The sequence below is a fragment of the Condylura cristata genome, unplaced genomic scaffold, assembly GCF_000260355.1.
Source record: "Condylura cristata isolate star-nosed mole 26May11 unplaced genomic scaffold, ConCri1.0 scaffold00004, whole genome shotgun sequence".
Classification (NCBI taxonomy): domain Eukaryota; kingdom Metazoa; phylum Chordata; class Mammalia; order Eulipotyphla; family Talpidae; genus Condylura; species Condylura cristata.
Window position 1 is genome coordinate 61,987,293 of NW_004567105.1, and position 18,261 is coordinate 62,005,553.

At 46.2% G+C, this 18,261-nt stretch overlaps 2 protein-coding genes across 4 annotated transcripts; both read right to left on the bottom strand.

Moving 5' to 3' along the window:
• Window positions 1-391: 391 nt before the first annotated feature.
• TREX1 (three prime repair exonuclease 1) lies at window positions 392-1,855 on the bottom strand. The gene is made up of 2 exons (XM_004676207.2): window positions 1,698-1,855; window positions 392-1,404 (listed from the first exon to the last, which is right to left on the bottom strand). The coding sequence occupies exon 2, from the start codon at window positions 1,376-1,378 to the stop codon at window positions 434-436; it is 945 nt and encodes a 314-aa protein (XP_004676264.1). The 5' UTR covers window positions 1,379-1,404; window positions 1,698-1,855; the 3' UTR covers window positions 392-433.
• Window positions 1,856-2,264: 409 nt separating this feature from the next.
• ATRIP (ATR interacting protein) lies at window positions 2,265-15,674 on the bottom strand. Of its 3 annotated transcripts, none has more exons than XM_012720613.1 (14): window positions 15,394-15,674; window positions 13,613-13,743; window positions 12,469-12,639; window positions 10,593-10,711; window positions 9,355-9,512; window positions 7,891-7,992; window positions 7,465-7,594; window positions 6,595-7,284; window positions 3,999-4,135; window positions 3,750-3,841; window positions 3,261-3,341; window positions 2,822-3,074; window positions 2,557-2,590; window positions 2,404-2,458 (listed from the first exon to the last, which is right to left on the bottom strand). In XM_012720613.1, coding segments are annotated over exons 1-14 (2,346 nt in total). In that variant the 5' UTR covers window positions 15,641-15,674; the 3' UTR covers window positions 2,404-2,457. The 3 variants fall into 3 exon arrangements, with proteins under 3 accessions (XP_012576065.1, XP_012576067.1, XP_012576066.1); XM_012720612.1 differs by having other exon boundaries at window positions 2,557-2,593; XM_012720611.1 differs by lacking the exon at window positions 2,557-2,590 and having other exon boundaries at window positions 2,265-2,458.
• Window positions 15,675-18,261: the final 2,587 nt, after the last annotated feature.

The following is an 18,261-nucleotide window of genomic DNA, read 5'->3' on the forward strand; positions in this document are numbered from 1 at the left end:
TTCTGGGTGGCCACTCTGGTCCAGACTCGAATACCTCGGTGTTCCCTGTCCCTGTTCTCACCAGATCTGTCTTAGCTTTGTAACTTGATATGTTCCAAGAGCCTAGGGTTAATAAACACCCTTGTTTATATTAAATGTAAACATTTGGAATTGCTGTTCCTTCTCTTCGTAACCTTGGCTGCTGGGAATGAGTATTAAGCTAGGTACCATTTCTGTGCATGGATGCCTGTGTTTTCCTATTTTTGTTGGGGTCAGAAGTATGATCAACCTGCCAGGAAAATGAGGGACAAACACTGTACTACCCTCCCTCTCCAGGTCCCTGAGAATGGGCAGTGACCCAGGAGGCTCCAAGGTTGCCGAAGGAGAGTAGAAGGCAAGTAAGCTGTCAGTGCTATAAGGGGTCTTTATTAATCAGACTTTCCTTCTTGGCCTGCTACCCAGGTGTGCCCAAGGACAGCCTATACAATATAGCTAGTACCAAGGTCAGGAAGGCCAGCAGGCCAAGGGGGGCCAGCAGTCCCTCCCTAGGTAGAGGTCCAGGGCCTGCCTTTGGAAGAAGAGCCCTGGGCCTCCTGCCCCCCCCATCAAGACTGGGACTGGAGTCCCTGGCTCTGGTCAGGGCTGCAGAGGTAATAGCAGCATATGGCCTTGCATTGGTTTTGGCCGAGGCTAAGACCCCATACATGGGCTGCACGGTGCTGAAGGGCTTGGCATGAGCATCTACCCACTTCAGCAGGGCCTGTGGCCTCCACTGACAGATGCTGAGCAGAGCTAGTACATCGCCCTCGGCCGTGTGAGAGTCTGGTGGAGCCTGCCCATATAGGCGGGTATAGATGCTGCTTAGGCTGTAGCTCTTCCTTGGGCTGTGCTCCGAGGGGCTGCCAGCCTTCTCCAGGGCCTTCAGGGCAGCAATGCTGTCCACACAGAAGGCACCATCCAGAGCACTGGTAAGGCCCAGAAAAGCCAGCTCCGCTTGGAGTAGGGGGAAGTCATAGCGGTTACCATTGTGTGCCACCAGGCACCAGGGCTGTGGCTGGCGCTGCAGGAAAGCTTGGAGCATGTTGACCAGGTCAGCATTGAAGTGTTGACGCCCATGTGCTACTAGCATAGCTGTGTTCAGGCCTGTGATCTCGCTGGCCGCAGGGCTGCAGTTCTTTCCTGGAGCCACGCACAGGGAGAGCTTGTCCACCACACGGGGTGGCAGGGGCACGGTGGGAGGTGGCCTCTGAGGGGTAGAAGGGCTCTCCAAGGCACATCTGTGGACAGCCAGCAGGCACAGCTCCGTGACTTTGGGCTGGGAGAAGGGTAGGCCAGTGGCCTCCAGGTCCAGGAAGATGAGGGTCTGCATGGGACCTGGGGGTAGGGCCTGGGAGCCCATGGTGAGGCAGGTACCTGCCACTGAACCTGCGGAGGAACATGGGGTATAGGGTAGGTGAGTGTCCCAATGAAAAGCTCTAAAGCAGGTGGGATAGGCAGGAGCATATCTCTGCCCTTTGCTGTGTAAGCAGACACAATTGTGAGCCCCAGGACCCAGATTCGGTGCAGGAAGCCAGAGAGAGTGGAGCAGTTTCCTTAGTGGGACCAGAATACTCAAGTGAGGGGCGGTTTGGCTCCTTCCCCCGCACCCACCTAATCAGGGGAGGAGGAGTATCCATGCTATCCAGTCTCCCCCATCTTCTTGGGGGGTCCTTACTTACCAGTTAGCAGGCAGCAGAAGGCTCCGGGCTCACGTTCTGGCTGTTTCTAGCTGCCGGCAGCAGTGGCGGGAAGTGAAACTCAGCCGAGCCCACCCACAGGTGGCGTCATCAAGGCCCGCCCTGTTAGTCAGCCGGCCTGGTCTGTTCCTCTAGTCAACACCCTTCCCTCCCCTATCACACCACCCTTACCCCAGTCTTTTCAGATCCACAGCTGTGGGTCTGCTGGCTGACACAGTACACCCAGGGCCCTCACACCAGTGAGGGAGCCAGTGTGGAGAACAAGAACAGCAGAGCCTAAGCTAGAAGGGAAGGACAGAATTCCAGCCCTTGCCAGGACCAGTTTGTGCCCACACCTCCCCAGGCCTCCCTGTTTTAGGCCTAGGCTGAGGGCCACCTTCTTTCTTGCCACACATGGTTTCTTCCCATGGCCTCAGCCCAAAGCGATGACTCAGGATAATTCCAGCAGCAGGGCAGGGCTTCTTCCTGGAGGCATATTTGTTACTATGGGGATTGGGTCTCTGGCCTACCCAGGAACAGGAAGGAGTCCAGCCTTCCCCTGGGTCCTGGTCCTGCTCCATCCCTCCCACTCAGCCAAGGCAGATCAGACTCCTGAAACAAGTGCCACACAAGCCGCAAGGCTTTTAATCAGTTGATGAGGTGAGGAAAATAGTGGTGCTAGTGCCACCATGTGGCTCAGCTACAGTCCATTTCAGAGTCGTCCACATCGGTCTCAGCAGCACAGAGGTCATCCAGAGCCGCCTCTGAGCAAACAGAAGAGGGTTCTATGGTGAAGACCCTAAGGTGCGGGAACTGGGGGAGGTCCCACCTCTCCGCCCCCCCCAAGCCCCTAGGAACTAACCAGTCCCTTCCACGCCCAGGCTTTGCTCCCTCAGCTACTGCAAGCAAAGTGATACAAAAGCAATTCAGACAGACAGGTTTCTGGAAAAACCATGATTCTATCAGGTAGACTCAACAGAGTATAAGGCAGCCTGACATGCTCAGAGAAGAACCAGGGCAGGCAAAGGCTGTGGTGGACGGGGGGACTGCTGGCATAAGGCCAAGAAATTCAACTTGTTTATCAAGTTCATGGGCAAACCCCCCATGTGAGCTGGGGGCATGCTTACCTTCACAGTCTGTCACGTCAGGAAGCCCTCGAATCAGCATGCTGACACCTGGCATGACCTGGTCATACTGATGCAGGACCTCCACGCAGTGCACAGTGAAGAGCTTGTCCTTCTGGGACAGGCTGTGCAGCAACAGCACTGTGTCCCGCAGACACCGCACCGTTCGCTTCTGCTGGTCAGTCCTGGGGGGCCCCCCTGCCCTCCGCACCGTCAGCCACTGTCTGTGCAGCATCACTGTGAGTGCTCTGACCACCTATGAGGAGGTACAGACTGAAGTCAGGTCTGGGTTCCTGCTCCCTAACAATGTGCACAGTTGGGCAAGCACCTCTGCTAGTCACTCAGGTGAGGAGGGTGATGTGTGGTAGCCCCATGGTTAGGAGCATGGGATCCTTGCACAGAGCTGCCACACTGTTCGCCCCTGCCCCCCTTGGACACTCACCTCCACATTGCACTGACAGTCGGAGCCAGTGACCGGGGAGGAGGAGCTCTGTACACTGAGCTTAGCCAGGAGCCACACGGCCTAGAACAAGAAGAGACTCTGCTTGGCTCTAGAAGCATGAGATGTGATCACAGAGAATGTGTTATCAGGCTTCTACAAGAGCATTAGTTGCCTTAGCAACTGTCTGCATAATTGGGGTTTAAGAAATGGTGCTATGGGACTTTCCCAGGTCTGACTTGGGACCCACCTACCTCCAGGCTCTAAAGCCAGGGCAGGATCGGCTGTTAGGTAACTCTGCCAAGTCCAGGAAGCCTGGGGTCGGGTCCTCCTAACTCTGTACTGTGGGGCCCTAAGTGAGCCTATTTTATTAGCTGCTAAATTCTTGTTACCTAAATGAATGAACTTTCTTCCCAGAGAAAGGAGGAAAGAAGTTCTGTGGGCTTATGGAGGGGTGGTGAGCAGTTCTCAGAAGGTCTCTGGAGTGTTTACCTCTTGTTCCAGCTGAAGCCACTGTGTCTCCAAAGCAGCTTTGTCAGGCCTTGACGTGATGTACATGTACAGCAGCAGGAGGAGGCAGCCTTCTGAAAAGGATACCCCACCTCTCATTCAGACACTCCCTGCTAACCCAGAGCCCAGGTACAAGCTGCAGCAACCCTTGGGAGACAGCTCCCTGACCGCCCTTCCTGCCACCAGCCTTCCCTCTGACATGCAGGAATGCCATCTCCTGTCCTGCCTTACCTGACTGGGAACAGAGCTGAGGCACAAGTTTCTCGTGGTCTGCCAGGAGGGACAGCAGCTCAACAGCTAGCAGCACACTAGGCAGGGGCGTCTCTGGGCTGAGACATTGTGGCAGCACCCGGAACACACATTGGAATCTGAAACAGGCCCAGAGAGACAAGACACTCCTAACCCATTTCCATAATTCATCCTCACTTTTCACTAGAGTTAACAGAAATTTTGAGCAGGTCACTGCAGATGTGGTTCAGACAGATCTGGGTTCAATTGCTGGCTGAACACCTTGCTGTGACACATCATATGCATGAGTGGATCTTATCCTTCACTGTGGAACTGCTGTGGCTTGGAGATGACAGGCCTTTACCTGGCACAGTGCCACCCAATAAATAAGGGATGCTTGTTCTCCAGGTGCCCTGGGTGCTTTACTGCCTCTGCTTCCAAGTAGGGAGCACATGAGAGTAATGTCCTGGCCCATCACTAAAGGGTAAACGTATGGCTTTGGCTGGGTCTTGAGACCACTTGCCAAGCAAGGCTTTTCTCTACTTGATAGTAACTCTAGCTCCCCTGTTGCTAAGTATAAATGCACACTTGCGTGCAGACTGAAGTCAGGTCGGCTTCTTGTTCCCTAACAACTTGCCCCATTGGGCAGCACCTTTCCTATTGCATAATGTTAGCTTCCACTGGACTGTGCATCTGCAGTGTCTGAGCACATCACATCAAGGGTTAAGAATGTTTCTCAGTATATCACTATGAAATGAGGGCAAGCTCATGTTAGAGCAAACCCTATATAGCAGACAAGAAGCTGAACTTTCTTCAGTCACGAGGGAGTATGGAACTTTGTGGAAACTGTAATTTAACCTGGTTAAACTGGACCCTTAACCTGGTTTAATGGACCCTTAACTGGTCCATTAAAACTCCTGAAACTATCTGTGAGAAAAATCCATCAGTGATATACTAGACGATGGTTTCTAGATTATTTTTTGATAGCACCAGAACCTTCTTTTTGCAGAGTTCCCAAATGCAAAATAGTTAAGTCATACTGCAGTCAGAAGTTGAAAAGAGCCACTTGTTCAAAAGACCCTGTTATCCCTGCACGTGGGGAACAACTCTGGAAGTAGGCTACAACAGATGCTGTAGGATACAAAGGATATGAAGTAATGATTTGTTGTCCAGTTTGGGTGGGCAAGGGTATCCTGCATGAGACATCAGCCTCCCTTGGCTACCAGAACTGCACTGCAGACTGCTTCAGAGCCTTGGTAACACCCATGCCTAGCTTTCACTGCAAGGTGAGCAGGAAGCTGTGTGTTTGCAGTTCAACTGTAAGCATGAAGGGATTTTAAAGAGAGCACTGAGTGGATTGAGCAGGAGGTGGTTTTACACAGTGGTAAAGAGCAATAGCTTAGGAGACTAACTAACCTACATGCTCTGGGATTCCAGTAAGTTTCCTAACCTCAACAAAGTTTATTCACTCAACAAATACTGAGTGCTTCCAGTGAGCCAGGCTCTGTGCTAGGTATGAGGTACAGGGCTCTGAGCGTGACACATGACTAGTGAACAGAAGGCATGTGCCTAGCCTATAAGTATCCCTAAAATGGCTGGTTTTTAATGTCTTTGTGGATAGCTCAATAGTATTGGAATGATAGTATATCTATCAAAAGGTCTAAAAAATATATCTTTAGAAATTAATAAAACAAATATGAAAATAAGGAGCCAGCAACTGTGAGCTGGGACACTTAAGTTGCCTGGGTGATGGTTCTGTGTTCACCAGGTTGCCACACACTATAGTGCAGTACCCTGGCCAGCTGTAGGCATCACCTGTAGGATGGATCTCACCAGCCAGAATATATTCAGAAGGAAACCAAAATCCAAAGGTGTTTTTGGAAAACAGGTATGCTGAGCCCAGAGACAAGAACGCTTAAGATATGCGCAACCAGAGAAGTCATTCCAACATAGATCATGGACTCGGGTGAGTGGTGAGAGATCGAATCGCTAGATGAGGGGATAGGTGCCTAACAGTATAGTCCTGAGGCCTGTAATTTCAAGTCAGGAATTTATAATAGTATTCAGTATACTATGCCCTCAAAGAAACCTACCATTTCTAATAATCTTTAAGAGGATCACGCAAGTTGCGGGTCATGCCAGAGATGGGCACAATGATGATAGGTAGACTCCCAGCAGGGTCACCTTGTGGGCTGCAGTCCCTGCCCATACTCATTGCTTCCTCAGGAAACCCTATCAAATTTGTGGTTCTGTTATGTGGTCTTCAACAGATCCATGCACCAGATTTAAAGGTCTCTTGGTTCTAGGCTTTGTCCTGAGGGCAGGTAGTAGCTAACAGCCTTCTATGTCATGGCCATCTTTTACTTACCTGTTGTACAGAGGCAGAATTAAATGAAATAAACCATGTTCTTGGTTCTCCCAGTACCCAGTCCCACTTCCCATCACTTCAGAATTTGCTTTACAAAGTCTTTGAACTTAAACCTAAGCTTAGAACTGAGCAGTGCAGTTAAGATGTAAGCAAAGCACAAAGCTTACATAATAGATCTTGGGTGGTCAGAGAATATTCACAAAGAATCATGAATCCTATGCAGCATTATACCTGGGCAAGAAATCAAAGCAAGCATTTTCAGCTAGTTTCACCAAAACCTTAAGGCACTGGCTGAGGACACTGGCTTGAAGGTGACATGTTGCTGCAGAAGAGAAAGTCAACAGGTGAAGAAGCATCTTCAATAGTGGATGCTGGTCTTGGTCACTGGCAAGCCCCATTGGGGCTGAGGTGACATCCCCATGATTATGTCCATGAATCAGACTTTGGCTTCCTTCTCTAGCAAAAGAATCTGCCCCCACTCCAGAGAGTAACAGGCAGACAACTGCTCCGCTGTGGCACACCAGGTGCTGCAGAACACTAAGTGAAGCCACAGAAAAGCCTTCTAGGTTGCAAAGTGAGTCCTCGGGGCTGGCCTCTACCCCGGAGTTCATGCAAGAGGAATGTGTCGGAGAGTCCCCAGGTGCTCCGCTTCTCTTGACTGCTGCCAAATCCTGTAGAGTCTGGCAGTGTAAGCTGATAAAGAACTGTACCAAGGGGAGGAGATGCACAGCTCCAGGAAGCTGACAGAGCGGGAAGGCCCTTTTGCCTCCCTCTGCTGGGTCTTCATCACATGAGCCCTCATTCCGGGCAACCAGATTCAGTCCAGTGAGTGCTAGGTTCTGTGCTTCTCTCAAGGCTGAGAGGGAAAATGATCCATCTCGAGAACCTGTGGGCCTCAGGCCTGAAATCCCAGATAAGATGCTAGCAAACAAAAGAGAAACACAAGTATGAGCTGGAGATAAAATGAAGAGCCCTTAACAATTTTCCTACCAAATTCTAGTTTCCCTGCCCAGCTAATTGACTGCCACCAGGCTGAGCAGGGCCAGGAAGACTTGCTTCCTGAAAGCCTCTTAAACACACTTTTAGGAGTCTTATGCTTACCTGCCAAATCCTGGTGGCTGCAAGAGGGTGCTAGGAGGAGCCTCAGAATAACTGCTCAGGAGGTGGCACAGACCTAGGGATGATCCTGGGATCAAAGGCTGCTTCAAGAGAAGGTTTATCAAAATGGAACCTGTAGAAGACAAGGTGATTCTAGAAGGTTCTGACATGGGAGGCCTTTTCAATGGCTCCACAACAGTGCTCTTAGCTGCTGCTAAGCTCCATTAAGATGTGGGTGTTGAATGCTCTGGGACATGCTGTTGGCCCCTTCCAGTTTAAAGTCTTTTGCCCAAGTCACAGAATACTACTCCCCTGGACTGTACAGGAATGCCTTGGGGGCTGGTTCTCAGATAGTTCCCCAATCTTACAAACTGCAGATTCTGAGAAGACAGTCATGTAAGCCTCCTACAGAAGGTGGGGTTCTGATACCTTGAGTGTTCGATCTCTGCCTCCAGCTGTCAACAAGCCCTTTCTGTGACTTTTCTTGCTTTATGGCATCAGCTCCCAAGTTGTGGGTCTTGTTCTCTGAAACTAGATAGAACATGAATCAAAACTTGAGCTCAAAAGCATGGCAAACTTGAAGTGTCAAGTTTAAATGCAGGTTGTTCTATTTCTTCAACCTTTGATCAAAACAAGAGCCATAACAACTCAAGGACCCTAATAGGATCTTTTTTTACATATATATATAAAATTTTTATTTTATTTATTTTTTACATCATTCTTCATTTTGTGCATTTTTCCATCTCAGTTGTAATACCCATGGGCTTCCTACCACTAATTCACCCATATGCCATCACCATAGTCCTGTGCACTCATCCCACCCCAGTTCTGATCCTATCCCCCTTTCCACCCCATAACATATCTCTGGTTTAAAGTTGCTTGTTGTTTTTGTTTTTACTTTATTACATTTGTTTTTCTCTCCCCCCCCCCCCATGCTCCTGCTATGAGTGAAACCATCTAGTCATCCAGTATTTTTTTTCTCTTTCTGGCTTATTTCACTGAGCATGATCCCTTCCAGTTCCATACATGTTGCTCCTACCAGCTTTTTCTTATCTATTTTTATATACAGGAACTCATTCAAGGAAAGAGAGGGAAGGAAAAAAAAAATTTAGCTGTTAGCCCCACTTCAAAATGCATAAAAGCATAAAAGTTGTAACCACTAATGTTTATATGATGCTTATTAGGTGCCAGATCCTGTTCTATGAGCTTTATGTGTTAACTTATTTGTTCCTCAGCAGTTCTATAAGGAACTGTTCTTATTACCCGGTTTACAAATAGGAAAACTGAGGTACAGACTTAAGGGGCTTGCCCAACTTAAACATGCCACTAAGAAGTGTGTATGGGATTCACTGCCAGGCTGCTGGGCTCCACTGCCTGCTTAAACCACTACTGTATACTGTTCTTTAGCTGCTAGATACCAAAATGTGAGTGGCTGCAATTCATGGTGGTGATGTATCTGACATGTCAATGGATGCTGAACATGAAAGTTTTAAAATATGCGTGCAAGCTCTTTGACATACCTCCCTTCCCAAGAAGCCTAGTTTCCTTCCCTTTGAACATGCCCAGACTCAACCACTTGCTTCTAAGAGAAGGTGGCAGAAGTAATGCCATGTGAGTTCTGAGGCTAGGCCATAAAAGGAGTTTCCAAGTCATCTACCAGGTTATAAGGTCACCCAGGTAGTCCCATGGAGAGAGGAGTTCCACTGCCAGTCATGTAAGTGAGCCACCTTGAAATAGATCCTCCAGCCCCAGAAAAGCCATTGATTCTAGTGCCCACAGAGACAAGCTGTCCCTATTGAACCCTGCCAGAACTGTCGATCCACCAAAAGCAGGAGAAAACAATTTGGGGTGACTTTTTTATGTAGCAAACAAATGGTGGGTAGATTGACTTACCCTCTCTGCCCACTATGGACTTATATCCTGGCTCTGTCTGGCAGGGATGGAGAAGGGACATGTTAGCAGTAAAAGACTCCTTTGTAGGGAAAGATGGTTTCCCAAATTCTGGAGAACATACTTCTGGCTTTATAGCCACAGAGGGGCTTTTCCTAGGACTGGAAAAAGTTCATGGTTAAGTTAAAACTACTTAAAATACCTGGTTATGAAAACGTCTAACAAATTTTAATTTTTATGTTTATGTGTAATATATTTGTCATTCTTTGTCAGAGTAGCAGTACAAAATTCAAGGCATTTTGACCCAAATTGTCGAGTCTATTTCTATATTCTAATTGCCTAAAAATATTGGCCATAGTTCCTGTATTATTTTTGATTCCACCAAAACATCTTTTCAATGCTTTAGAACATACCTGGGCTGTCAAGGAATAAATTAGTCAAGGACTAAATTAAAATACCCTCAGTAGAAAAAAGGTATCATAAAGTGTGTTATATTTTATAACTCAAAAGCTGAGTCAGCTCCTCAGTGACAGGTTCTTTATGTTAGAGAAGCAGCCTTAACCCTCTCACCAGCTTATATAAAATGCTGAGGCCCTTCTGTCAGTGATGTGTGAGGAGGTGAGGATTGATTCCCTTAGCTCTCATGTTTACCTGACTACAGAAGGCAAAAAGAGAGCAATTTTACACCCTGCTCATTATGAGCAAAGGCAGCAGAATATTCAATACCAGAAAAAGACACCCTGACACACACAGTTGAAATCTGAAGTCCGATAATGACAGTACATCAAACCTCTCTGGCAGGTAGGGAGCAGGACATAGGCAGCATCTACAGCAATGGCAGGGGCTTTGAACAAAAAAAGTCTAAGGGTAGCAAATAATAAATATTCAAAGCAGTTGGAACTGTAATCTTAAGCTTGTGGAAAAATCAATTATTATTATTTTTTAATTAATAAAAATGAAGATTGGCCTATCCTAAAAGAGATCATCTTTCCAGTCTTTTCTAGTTCCAAGGAGCTGTGTTTATAAAGTCTTATATGCAGAGAAAGCACTCTAGAGGACCTTTAATGCTGTAAATCCACAAGTCACTCAAACGTCATTCAAACAATCTTTTGAGGCTTTCAGGAAAGAGGATATATGCCCGAGTGGCAGAATCTAAAAGTCCTTCATTTTGGTCTATTTGACATTGCTAGGATCCTTACTAAACAATCAAAACTGAACTCCCCCTCTAGCACCATCCTTACCTGACGTGGGAAACGAAGGGAGTAGCTAGTTTATTTGTTCGTTCACTGCTCTGAAGTTTTGTCCTTAATTCATTCATTTCTGCATCTTTAAACTGGAGTTCAGACTGCAATGATTGGAGCTGGAAGGCAAAATAAATGTACTTGTGGTGACTCCATTTTATATATATATATATATATAAATAAATATGTCTGGGCTTCACAATCTCAAACTAGTAAAAGAAGAACAAATAATGAAAAATAAGTATGAAAGTCTGCTGTGATGTAAAAGTCCTAAAAATTCAAACTTCAGCATTCTCCCTAAAAAAAAAAGTATAGTAATCTAGAAAGATATTTCTGACCTAAACTATTGTGAAGTGGCTTATATGCGACATAAATACCTATCTTCATGATTAAGGTTATTAATAAGAATGATGAATATAAAATGCCTACTATAGCAGTTGGCAAGGTGGCTTAACTCACAGTAACATGTTGTCTTTTTAATTAACATAGTGGCATATAATTTCTTTTTTTAAAAAATGATTTTATTCATTTTTGTGTAGAAGAGTTGAGGTGTAGGCCAGAGGTGCAATGGATGAGAGGATTCACTAGAGACAGAGCAGGGAACAGAACTGGTAGGTTTACTAAAATACATTGCTAAGGGGAGCAACAGGCCAGACAGGAGAGGTCTGCTGTGCCTGCCATATGTTAGCTCCCTGGCTGGGAATCGTACTCAGGCCATAGTGGTGGTATTGCTGAGATTTAACCCTCAAGCTGGCAAGGAGGCCCCCATTTCAGGTCTTTTTGAAAGCCTGATCAGAGTTTTAGACTATTTTACCAAAACCCAGTAGAATAAAGGGAAACCTGCATCTCTGCCCACAGGTTCCACAGTTAATATTACCAACCATATTCAGCATCAGACACAGTACCACACACAGTACCATACCATGCATGACATTTTAAAGTCTCATAATAATCCTGTTGGTTATTTTCTGGAACAGATAAGGAAAGTGAGTCAAAGAACTTTGGTCATTGCCCTGAGGTCACCACCTGTATATGATAAAACATAGATTCAAATTGTTCCTCTGACTGCAGAACCCTTGCTCTTCCTCATGTATATGGAAAGACCCCGTGATTGAGAGTGAAGCATTAGGGGACGTGCCAAAGGAAAGTGGTAGTGTATACTGGATACCTATTATTGCTCCCCACCTCCAAAAATCAAGTTCCTCCCCAGAAGCACAATAGTTTCTCTACCTCTATGTGACCTAAATAGGAACTGTCATCTCTATAGTTACAGTGGTTAGTTTAGGACATATACCTGACTCGAGTTAAACCCTCCCCCTAAATTTTAAAACTTAAGATGAGGGAGCCCAAGTCTTCAGTCTGTTCTGGAAGTTTAAAATATAAATCCAGGTGTTTCTAGAGAAAACATTTTCTACCAGAAGGATGGAGTTTGTCTATAACATAGAGAATAAAGATGAGTCCTGGCAAAGTTGAGTCCTTTGAGGCCCCTATCACATTTTCCCCAGACTTAGTTACAGAAGCTAACTAATGTTTTTCCCTTTGGCCTAAGCTAGGTCAGGTTGAATTTCTGATCTGCCCCAAAAGTCCTAACACTTTGGTTTCTGTCTGTTTTGAAAAGTCTAAATTACTGATTTACTCCTGCTGCTAAGTTCTCCAACAAAGGAGAGTTTTATATAAGTCCTTTTCCAAACCACATGCAGATCCTGGAAGAAAAGTACATGCAATTAGCTAATAGCAGAAAGTATTTAAGAGACAACTGTTGAAATCTTCCTGGAAGATTTACAGGTAACTTTGGTGACTGCTTTTACAGAAACTAGTGAGCATGCCAAGTTCACACCCATATGAAACAAACAAACAAAAAAATGTTTTGGGTCACCTTTTTGGAGAATTCCTTTTCTTTCTCACTGAGCGCTTGAGTTTTCTCTTGCTCAAGAAGGAAATGTGATCTTCTCTGTTCTTCCAGAATAGATTCTGTCTGATGCAGTGAGTCCCGCAAAATTTTAATTTCTCCATTTTTAATGAGAACTTCTTCTTCCATTGCCTTCATCTGTAAATCCCAAATCAATTTTGTGGAAAGTTTATAAGGGAAATTATATATGTACTAGTTTCAACATGCAGATATGGGAATGGAAGGCACATGTAAAACATGTCCTACAGATCAATGAGTGCTCAAAATATATCTGTACTGGGGGGGCCTCCCTAGTAGCACAAAGGGTTAAATCACAGCACTATGAAGCTATCTGCAGACACTGCAGCACAAGTTCAATCCCCACCCAGGAAGCTGACCTACATTGTACAGCAGACCTCTCTTGTCTTGCCCACTGCTCCCCTCAGCAGAGTATTTCAGTCAATCTGCCTGTTTTGCTCCCCACTGTCCCTGATGAATCCTCTCACCCCCCCATCTATGGCCTGTACCCCAGTTCTTGTATGCATAAATAAATGTCTTAAATATATATTTATACATCTATACCAGTCAGACATCACCATGGTCTGCTAAGCCTGTCACTGGGACAGCTGATACTCAGCTTTAAGACACACAAATAAATAGATTTGGTAGGTCCTTGCCAATCTGATATCTGATTCACACATTTCACAGAACTAAAATTTCACATTATGTTCCTGGTTTTATAGAGACCTGTGTTTGATTATATAAAAGATATCTGCTTTTGGCAAAACTACTAATGAAAACAGCAACCATTATGATGTTGTGTTCTTAATATCAGACACAGGCTATAAATTTGTCTCAGTGCTTTACCAGAAAGTCTGTATCTCTTTTTGGATTTGTATACAGTGTTTCCTTTCTTACCTCGGCTGTTAGAAATCTCAGGATTTAGTTTCTTTCAGCCCAGATTCACTGATCTGCCTTTCCCCAGTTTTCTCCCATAAATAAGTTTATTAGGAAGAGACAGGAGAGGAAAGGACACTTGCATAGGCGCAAGCAGGCAGAAGAGCTGCCATCCTTTATAATATATACATAAGTGAATGAATTAGCTACAAAAACCACAAGTGTAGTCACTTACCTTTTCTTTAAGCTCTTTGTATTGTGCTTGAAGTACCTCTAATTCAAAGTTATCTTTAACTGGAACACCTTCTCTGTTTTTGTCTGAAGAATGTTTTGACATCCCATCTAATCTGGGGACCTTATGAACATCTGTAAAATATAGTTTCCATATACCTTTCAGATAGTGCTGAAAAGAATTACTCTTGAAACAAACTAGAGAAAGAGCTAATGAGCATACAGCAATATATTTTCCAACCTAAGAATAGGAGTGAAATTCATAAATAATCCTTACAAAATAACAGATGCTGCCACCTCCCCATCCTCCACCTAATTTTAAAATCTCACCCAAAGGCTCAAAGGTGCTATGAGAGATCTCACTGGGAGAATGCAGTCATCTATATTCCAGGCACAATTCAGTTTCTTAAGGTACATTGGTGAGCAAATGAGATCTAGTCCTTGTCCTCTTCAAATTCACAGGATATTTTTTTTTAAACCACACCAATAAACGTAAAATTAGGACTATGATGAGAGTGACAGGACAGATATAGGAAGCCTACAATAGGAGAATTTGACCCGAATGTAATGATTAGAAGTCTTCCCAAAGGAAATGATGACAGAGTTAAGAGCTGGAGAACAACAGGAATTAACCAGTTGAGAGGGATGGGGAATGGATGGAAAGAAACATTTAATGAGTAAGAAAATAAGAATGTGGACCTTGCTGGTGATAGAGGGCTTAAGTCTCAGCCCTCTCACCTTCAACAGCCTGAGTTCCATCCCAATCCCCAGCCAGGGAGCTAATGCCATATGGCATAGCAGAATGCTCCTGTCCTGCCTGCTGCTTAGCAGTGTATTTCAGTAGCTCTGCCTATTTTGCTCCCCACTCTGGTGAATCCTCTCATTCCCTGTACCTCTGGCCTACACTCTAGTTCTTGTATAAAAATAAGTAAATATTTAAAAAATAGTTTCAGGATTTGGAAAGGAATTAAATGTGTGTTCCAGGAGAGGGAGGGAAATTGTTGCCTATGGCACTTACTGGATAGTGGTGGTAGTCACTGTTGTATGGAACACTTGGTCACCAATAAATGTTATCGGAGTGTCTGCCAGGTATACCATGCTGTAGCTATGCAGAGTGACCAGATTTCCAGAGAATAATTGTGTGGAATTTCAGATGCCTAGCTTACATTCACAGGCTTTGTGTCTCTGCTTTGTGGCAGGCACACGAGACTTCACTCATTCCCCAGTAGAAAGTAAATTCCACTGTGGAACTTTATTCCTTTTGTTCATTGCTAACTGCCCTGCAGTTTCTAAGGTTCAGACACCTAATACAATTTATTATTTGTCTTTTACAATGTTGCTTCTCCCAGCTCTTCCTATGTGCCTGTGACCCAAGGTTACAGTGGTCTTAGCATGATCTAAAACCCCCAAACCTGTCATTCCCTCTCACCTACCCCCCCCCCCCCCCATGTGCAGACAGTGAAAGATCCCTGCTAGATCCAAGACACTGGTCACCTAAACTCCAGAAACTAACATAAAATGTTAACCCAGTTTTCTATGTGAAATGGCCTGCTTGGTATACCTGATACGTTTCTCCCTAAAATCAAAGAAACTCTTGGACACAACTTAAATCCAGGTGTTCCTAAATTTTAAAAGGTGGAAGCGCAGTGTGGGCGCAAGACTTCGGGGCAGCGGTCGCAGTGGGGTTCCTAATCTAGTCATCAAGGGCGGGGGTGAGGGGGGTATCTGGCGAATTCTGCAGCACCCTCGGAGCAGGAAGGGGGAAAGGCCCCAAAGGGCACTCACTGGACACATCCCGAGCCACGGCCGGGCATTGGCTCAGGGCCTGTGACGCGAGGGTGTCGAGTTCCTCCAGGTCGTCGGCAGTGAAATCCCCTTGCGCGCCGAACGGGTCTTCCAGGTCTGGGGCTGGGGGCGCGGGTAAGCCTCGGGCTCGCTTGTTGGGGGGATGCCCGGTGCTGGGAGGCAGGCCAAGACTAGGTGCCGGAGGCCCGCTGCGCCTCCTGCTGCCTGGCGCGGGGGTCCCGGCCATGCCTGCCGCCGCCCAGTTACGGAAGGCCCCAAGGCCCGACCCGGTCAGCGCGAGTGCCCGGAGCTGCACCAACCGCCCGCGCGCCGCCGCTCTCCTCAGCACCAGAGCCCCGCCCCCAAGTCCAGGAGCCAATCAGCCGCCAGGCGGCGGGCGCGGAGAAATGACCTACACCCGAGCGCGCCGCGGTGCTCCGCAGTCTGCTCTTTTTGGTCGCGCCCCGCCCTGCCAGTGGCTCAGATGCTGGCGATGGCACTCAGGTCTGAGGCTGGGGTCTCTGTGTCTCGCGATCTGTTATCAGAGATGCAAAGCCGAGGCTCGTCGCCTCACTGCGCGCGTGGGCCTGCGCCTCCTCTGTTAACCTCTTAGGGTGCACTACCGCACGGGAGGATTTCGGCTTGTCATTCAAGCTTGTGTATTTGATGGAGGCAGGCAGCCTTCACGGTTTGAACCCCGCAACAGTGATGCTCTCCTCTAGTGGACCCATCCCTCTCATATACTACGAGTCTCTCTTGAGGAGGAGTCTTGGAGAGTGGGATTGGACGAGGAGTATGAATAATAGAGCTCTCGTGGGCATACATGTTTGGGAAGAGCAAATGTGAAATGTGTGGGTCAGGAAAAGCTCAGAAGCAGTGATCCTTGAGAAGGGAAGGGGATGGGAATTGCTCAGGCTATCAGCTCACATTCGCTCACTTCTCTGAGAGTACTGGAGTGTTTTTGTCCTGAGTGCAGCTCATACAAAAATGAATGAGGCTCTGGAAATTAAGGTACCCCTGTAGTGGGCACCTTCATATTGAGTGGGAGTAACCAAAGCAGCAAGGAGGCTGACACACATGACTACTTGGACAAGAATACAACACTAAAATGGAGGCCACAATACCTATGTGAGGCCAGGTAGAAACTTATCTATGACAAAGAGAAAAGGTAAGATTTCAGAGAGGAGCAGGGAGCTGATGTCAGAATTTTATTGGGCAGCAATGCTGTAAAGGACAGTCAGCAGGAACAGGGGTAAGATTCATTTCATCTTGTATGCTCATTGGCAAACTGTGAGTGTCCTCTGCGTTAGGCCAGTACCAGCAGCACAGTAGTCTGACCTTGCAGACTACTTAGTGTGCAAGAGGAGGTAGATGTCACAGAAACAGGACTTCACCTACATTCCTGGTTGTGCAGACCGGGGGTTGTCTGGGCCTTGAGTAGGTGCATTCCCCCTTGGCTGTTCCAAGCTGAGACCCTTCCCACCTTTACAACCCTTGGGTATAAATCCCCTTGGGGTGGCCCCTCCTTCCTTGGAGCCCCATCCAGCAATTGGTCCCAATAAACATTTCAGCTCTAAGACCGCTTGTGTGGGATCCGTTTGGTAATACCTTACACTCTGGATGTGAAAGCAGTAAATGAAGAGCAAATGGTTATCAGGGCCTAGACAGTCGTAAGTACCAGAGTTTAGTTTTTAGAGGCAATTGTTAGGTTACCTCAGATAGCTGCACAAGTGTTGAATGGTTCAGTCTTAATTGCTTCAACTTTGGTCATGTAGAGACAAGATTGTGCCTCACTTGTCAGGAGGGATTAGGTTCTACCAAATAAAAGAGCAGTAGCTTGCTCTCAGGGGCAATGTGTTGGCCCTTGTTCTCAGAAGGGTTGTTCTCAGCAGCAAAGGGCTAGGTGCCAGCTGGCAAAGCCAGACAGGGAATGCCTAAAGTCCAAAAAACAAAACAAACAAAAAAACCATGCAGCCGACTTCAACTTTCCAGAAGACTGAAGCAGGCTGGGTTTTGTTTTTAATGTACAGTACCTTAGTGAAAAAACAGGCCACAATCTATCAAACAGGCTTCAATTGTCTGGTTTTGACTTAGCAAAATCTCAAATTCTGTAAAGACCTTTTTTGAAAATATATTCTTAGAGAAAGCTTAGCATTATCCCCTTATTTGTCTCAAGGGCCTGGAAAGGAATTTCATGTGCCTCTGAAATGTTTTGATACACTTTTAGTATACACTATGGATGACCCCCCCATCTTCCAGTTTACTCCACCTGGAGTCAAGGGTGGCAGATCAACAAATACCAGGAAGGAAAAAAAAAATGAAACCAGGTAAGGGACATTGGACTGCCACTTTATATATTGGTTAGGGAAAAGCTTTTTACTGTGGTAGTTCAGTTTCTAAAGTGAGGCTTCAGTATCCAGAACAGTAACAGGGAGAAGGAAGAGTTCGTGTAAATACAGCCAAAGGGAAGAATTTGCTTGAAATGTAGACTGTGGTGGCTCCAGATACATCAGAGGGATGTAAATGTCAGAAAGCAGGCAATGTCATTCAGATCCCTAAGGGACTTGGTCATTATACATAATGGCTTTCACTGATCAGATACCCCTGAAGAATTCTGAACCAAGGAGAGAGAAAATATGATTTTAATATTCTATGAAGTACACTAATCTTTAGTAAGATCACTTTGAGTTCTGAGTGAAGATTCTAAGTCAACACTGGTAGAGGTGGGAACACAGATCTGATTGCAAGGTTACAGTGGGGAGTGATATCAGAGAAGTATAAAGGGGACATGAGTTTAATTTTGCTGATGGGTTGATTGCAGTGTATAAGACATGCAAACCTAGCAAAGAACATTCTAGAGCCCTACTA

Excerpts from the sequence above, each read along its gene's own strand:
- ATRIP (XM_012720611.1), bottom strand. The coding sequence starts at position 15,640 with ATGGCCGGGACCCCCGCGCCAGGCAGCAGGAGGCGCAGCGGGCCTCCG. Across the intron at positions 13,744-15,393 it reads CGTGGCTCGGGATGTGTCCA|ATGTTCATAAGGTCCCCAGA; the intron begins GTGAGTGCCCTT and ends TATATTTTACAG. Across the intron at positions 7,285-7,464 it reads CAGCCACCAGGATTTGGCAG|CATCTTATCTGGGATTTCAG; the intron begins GTAAGCATAAGA and ends TTTGTTTGCTAG.
- TREX1 (XM_004676207.2), bottom strand. The coding sequence starts at position 1,378 with ATGGGCTCCCAGGCCCTACCCCCAGGTCCCATGCAGACCCTCATCTTC.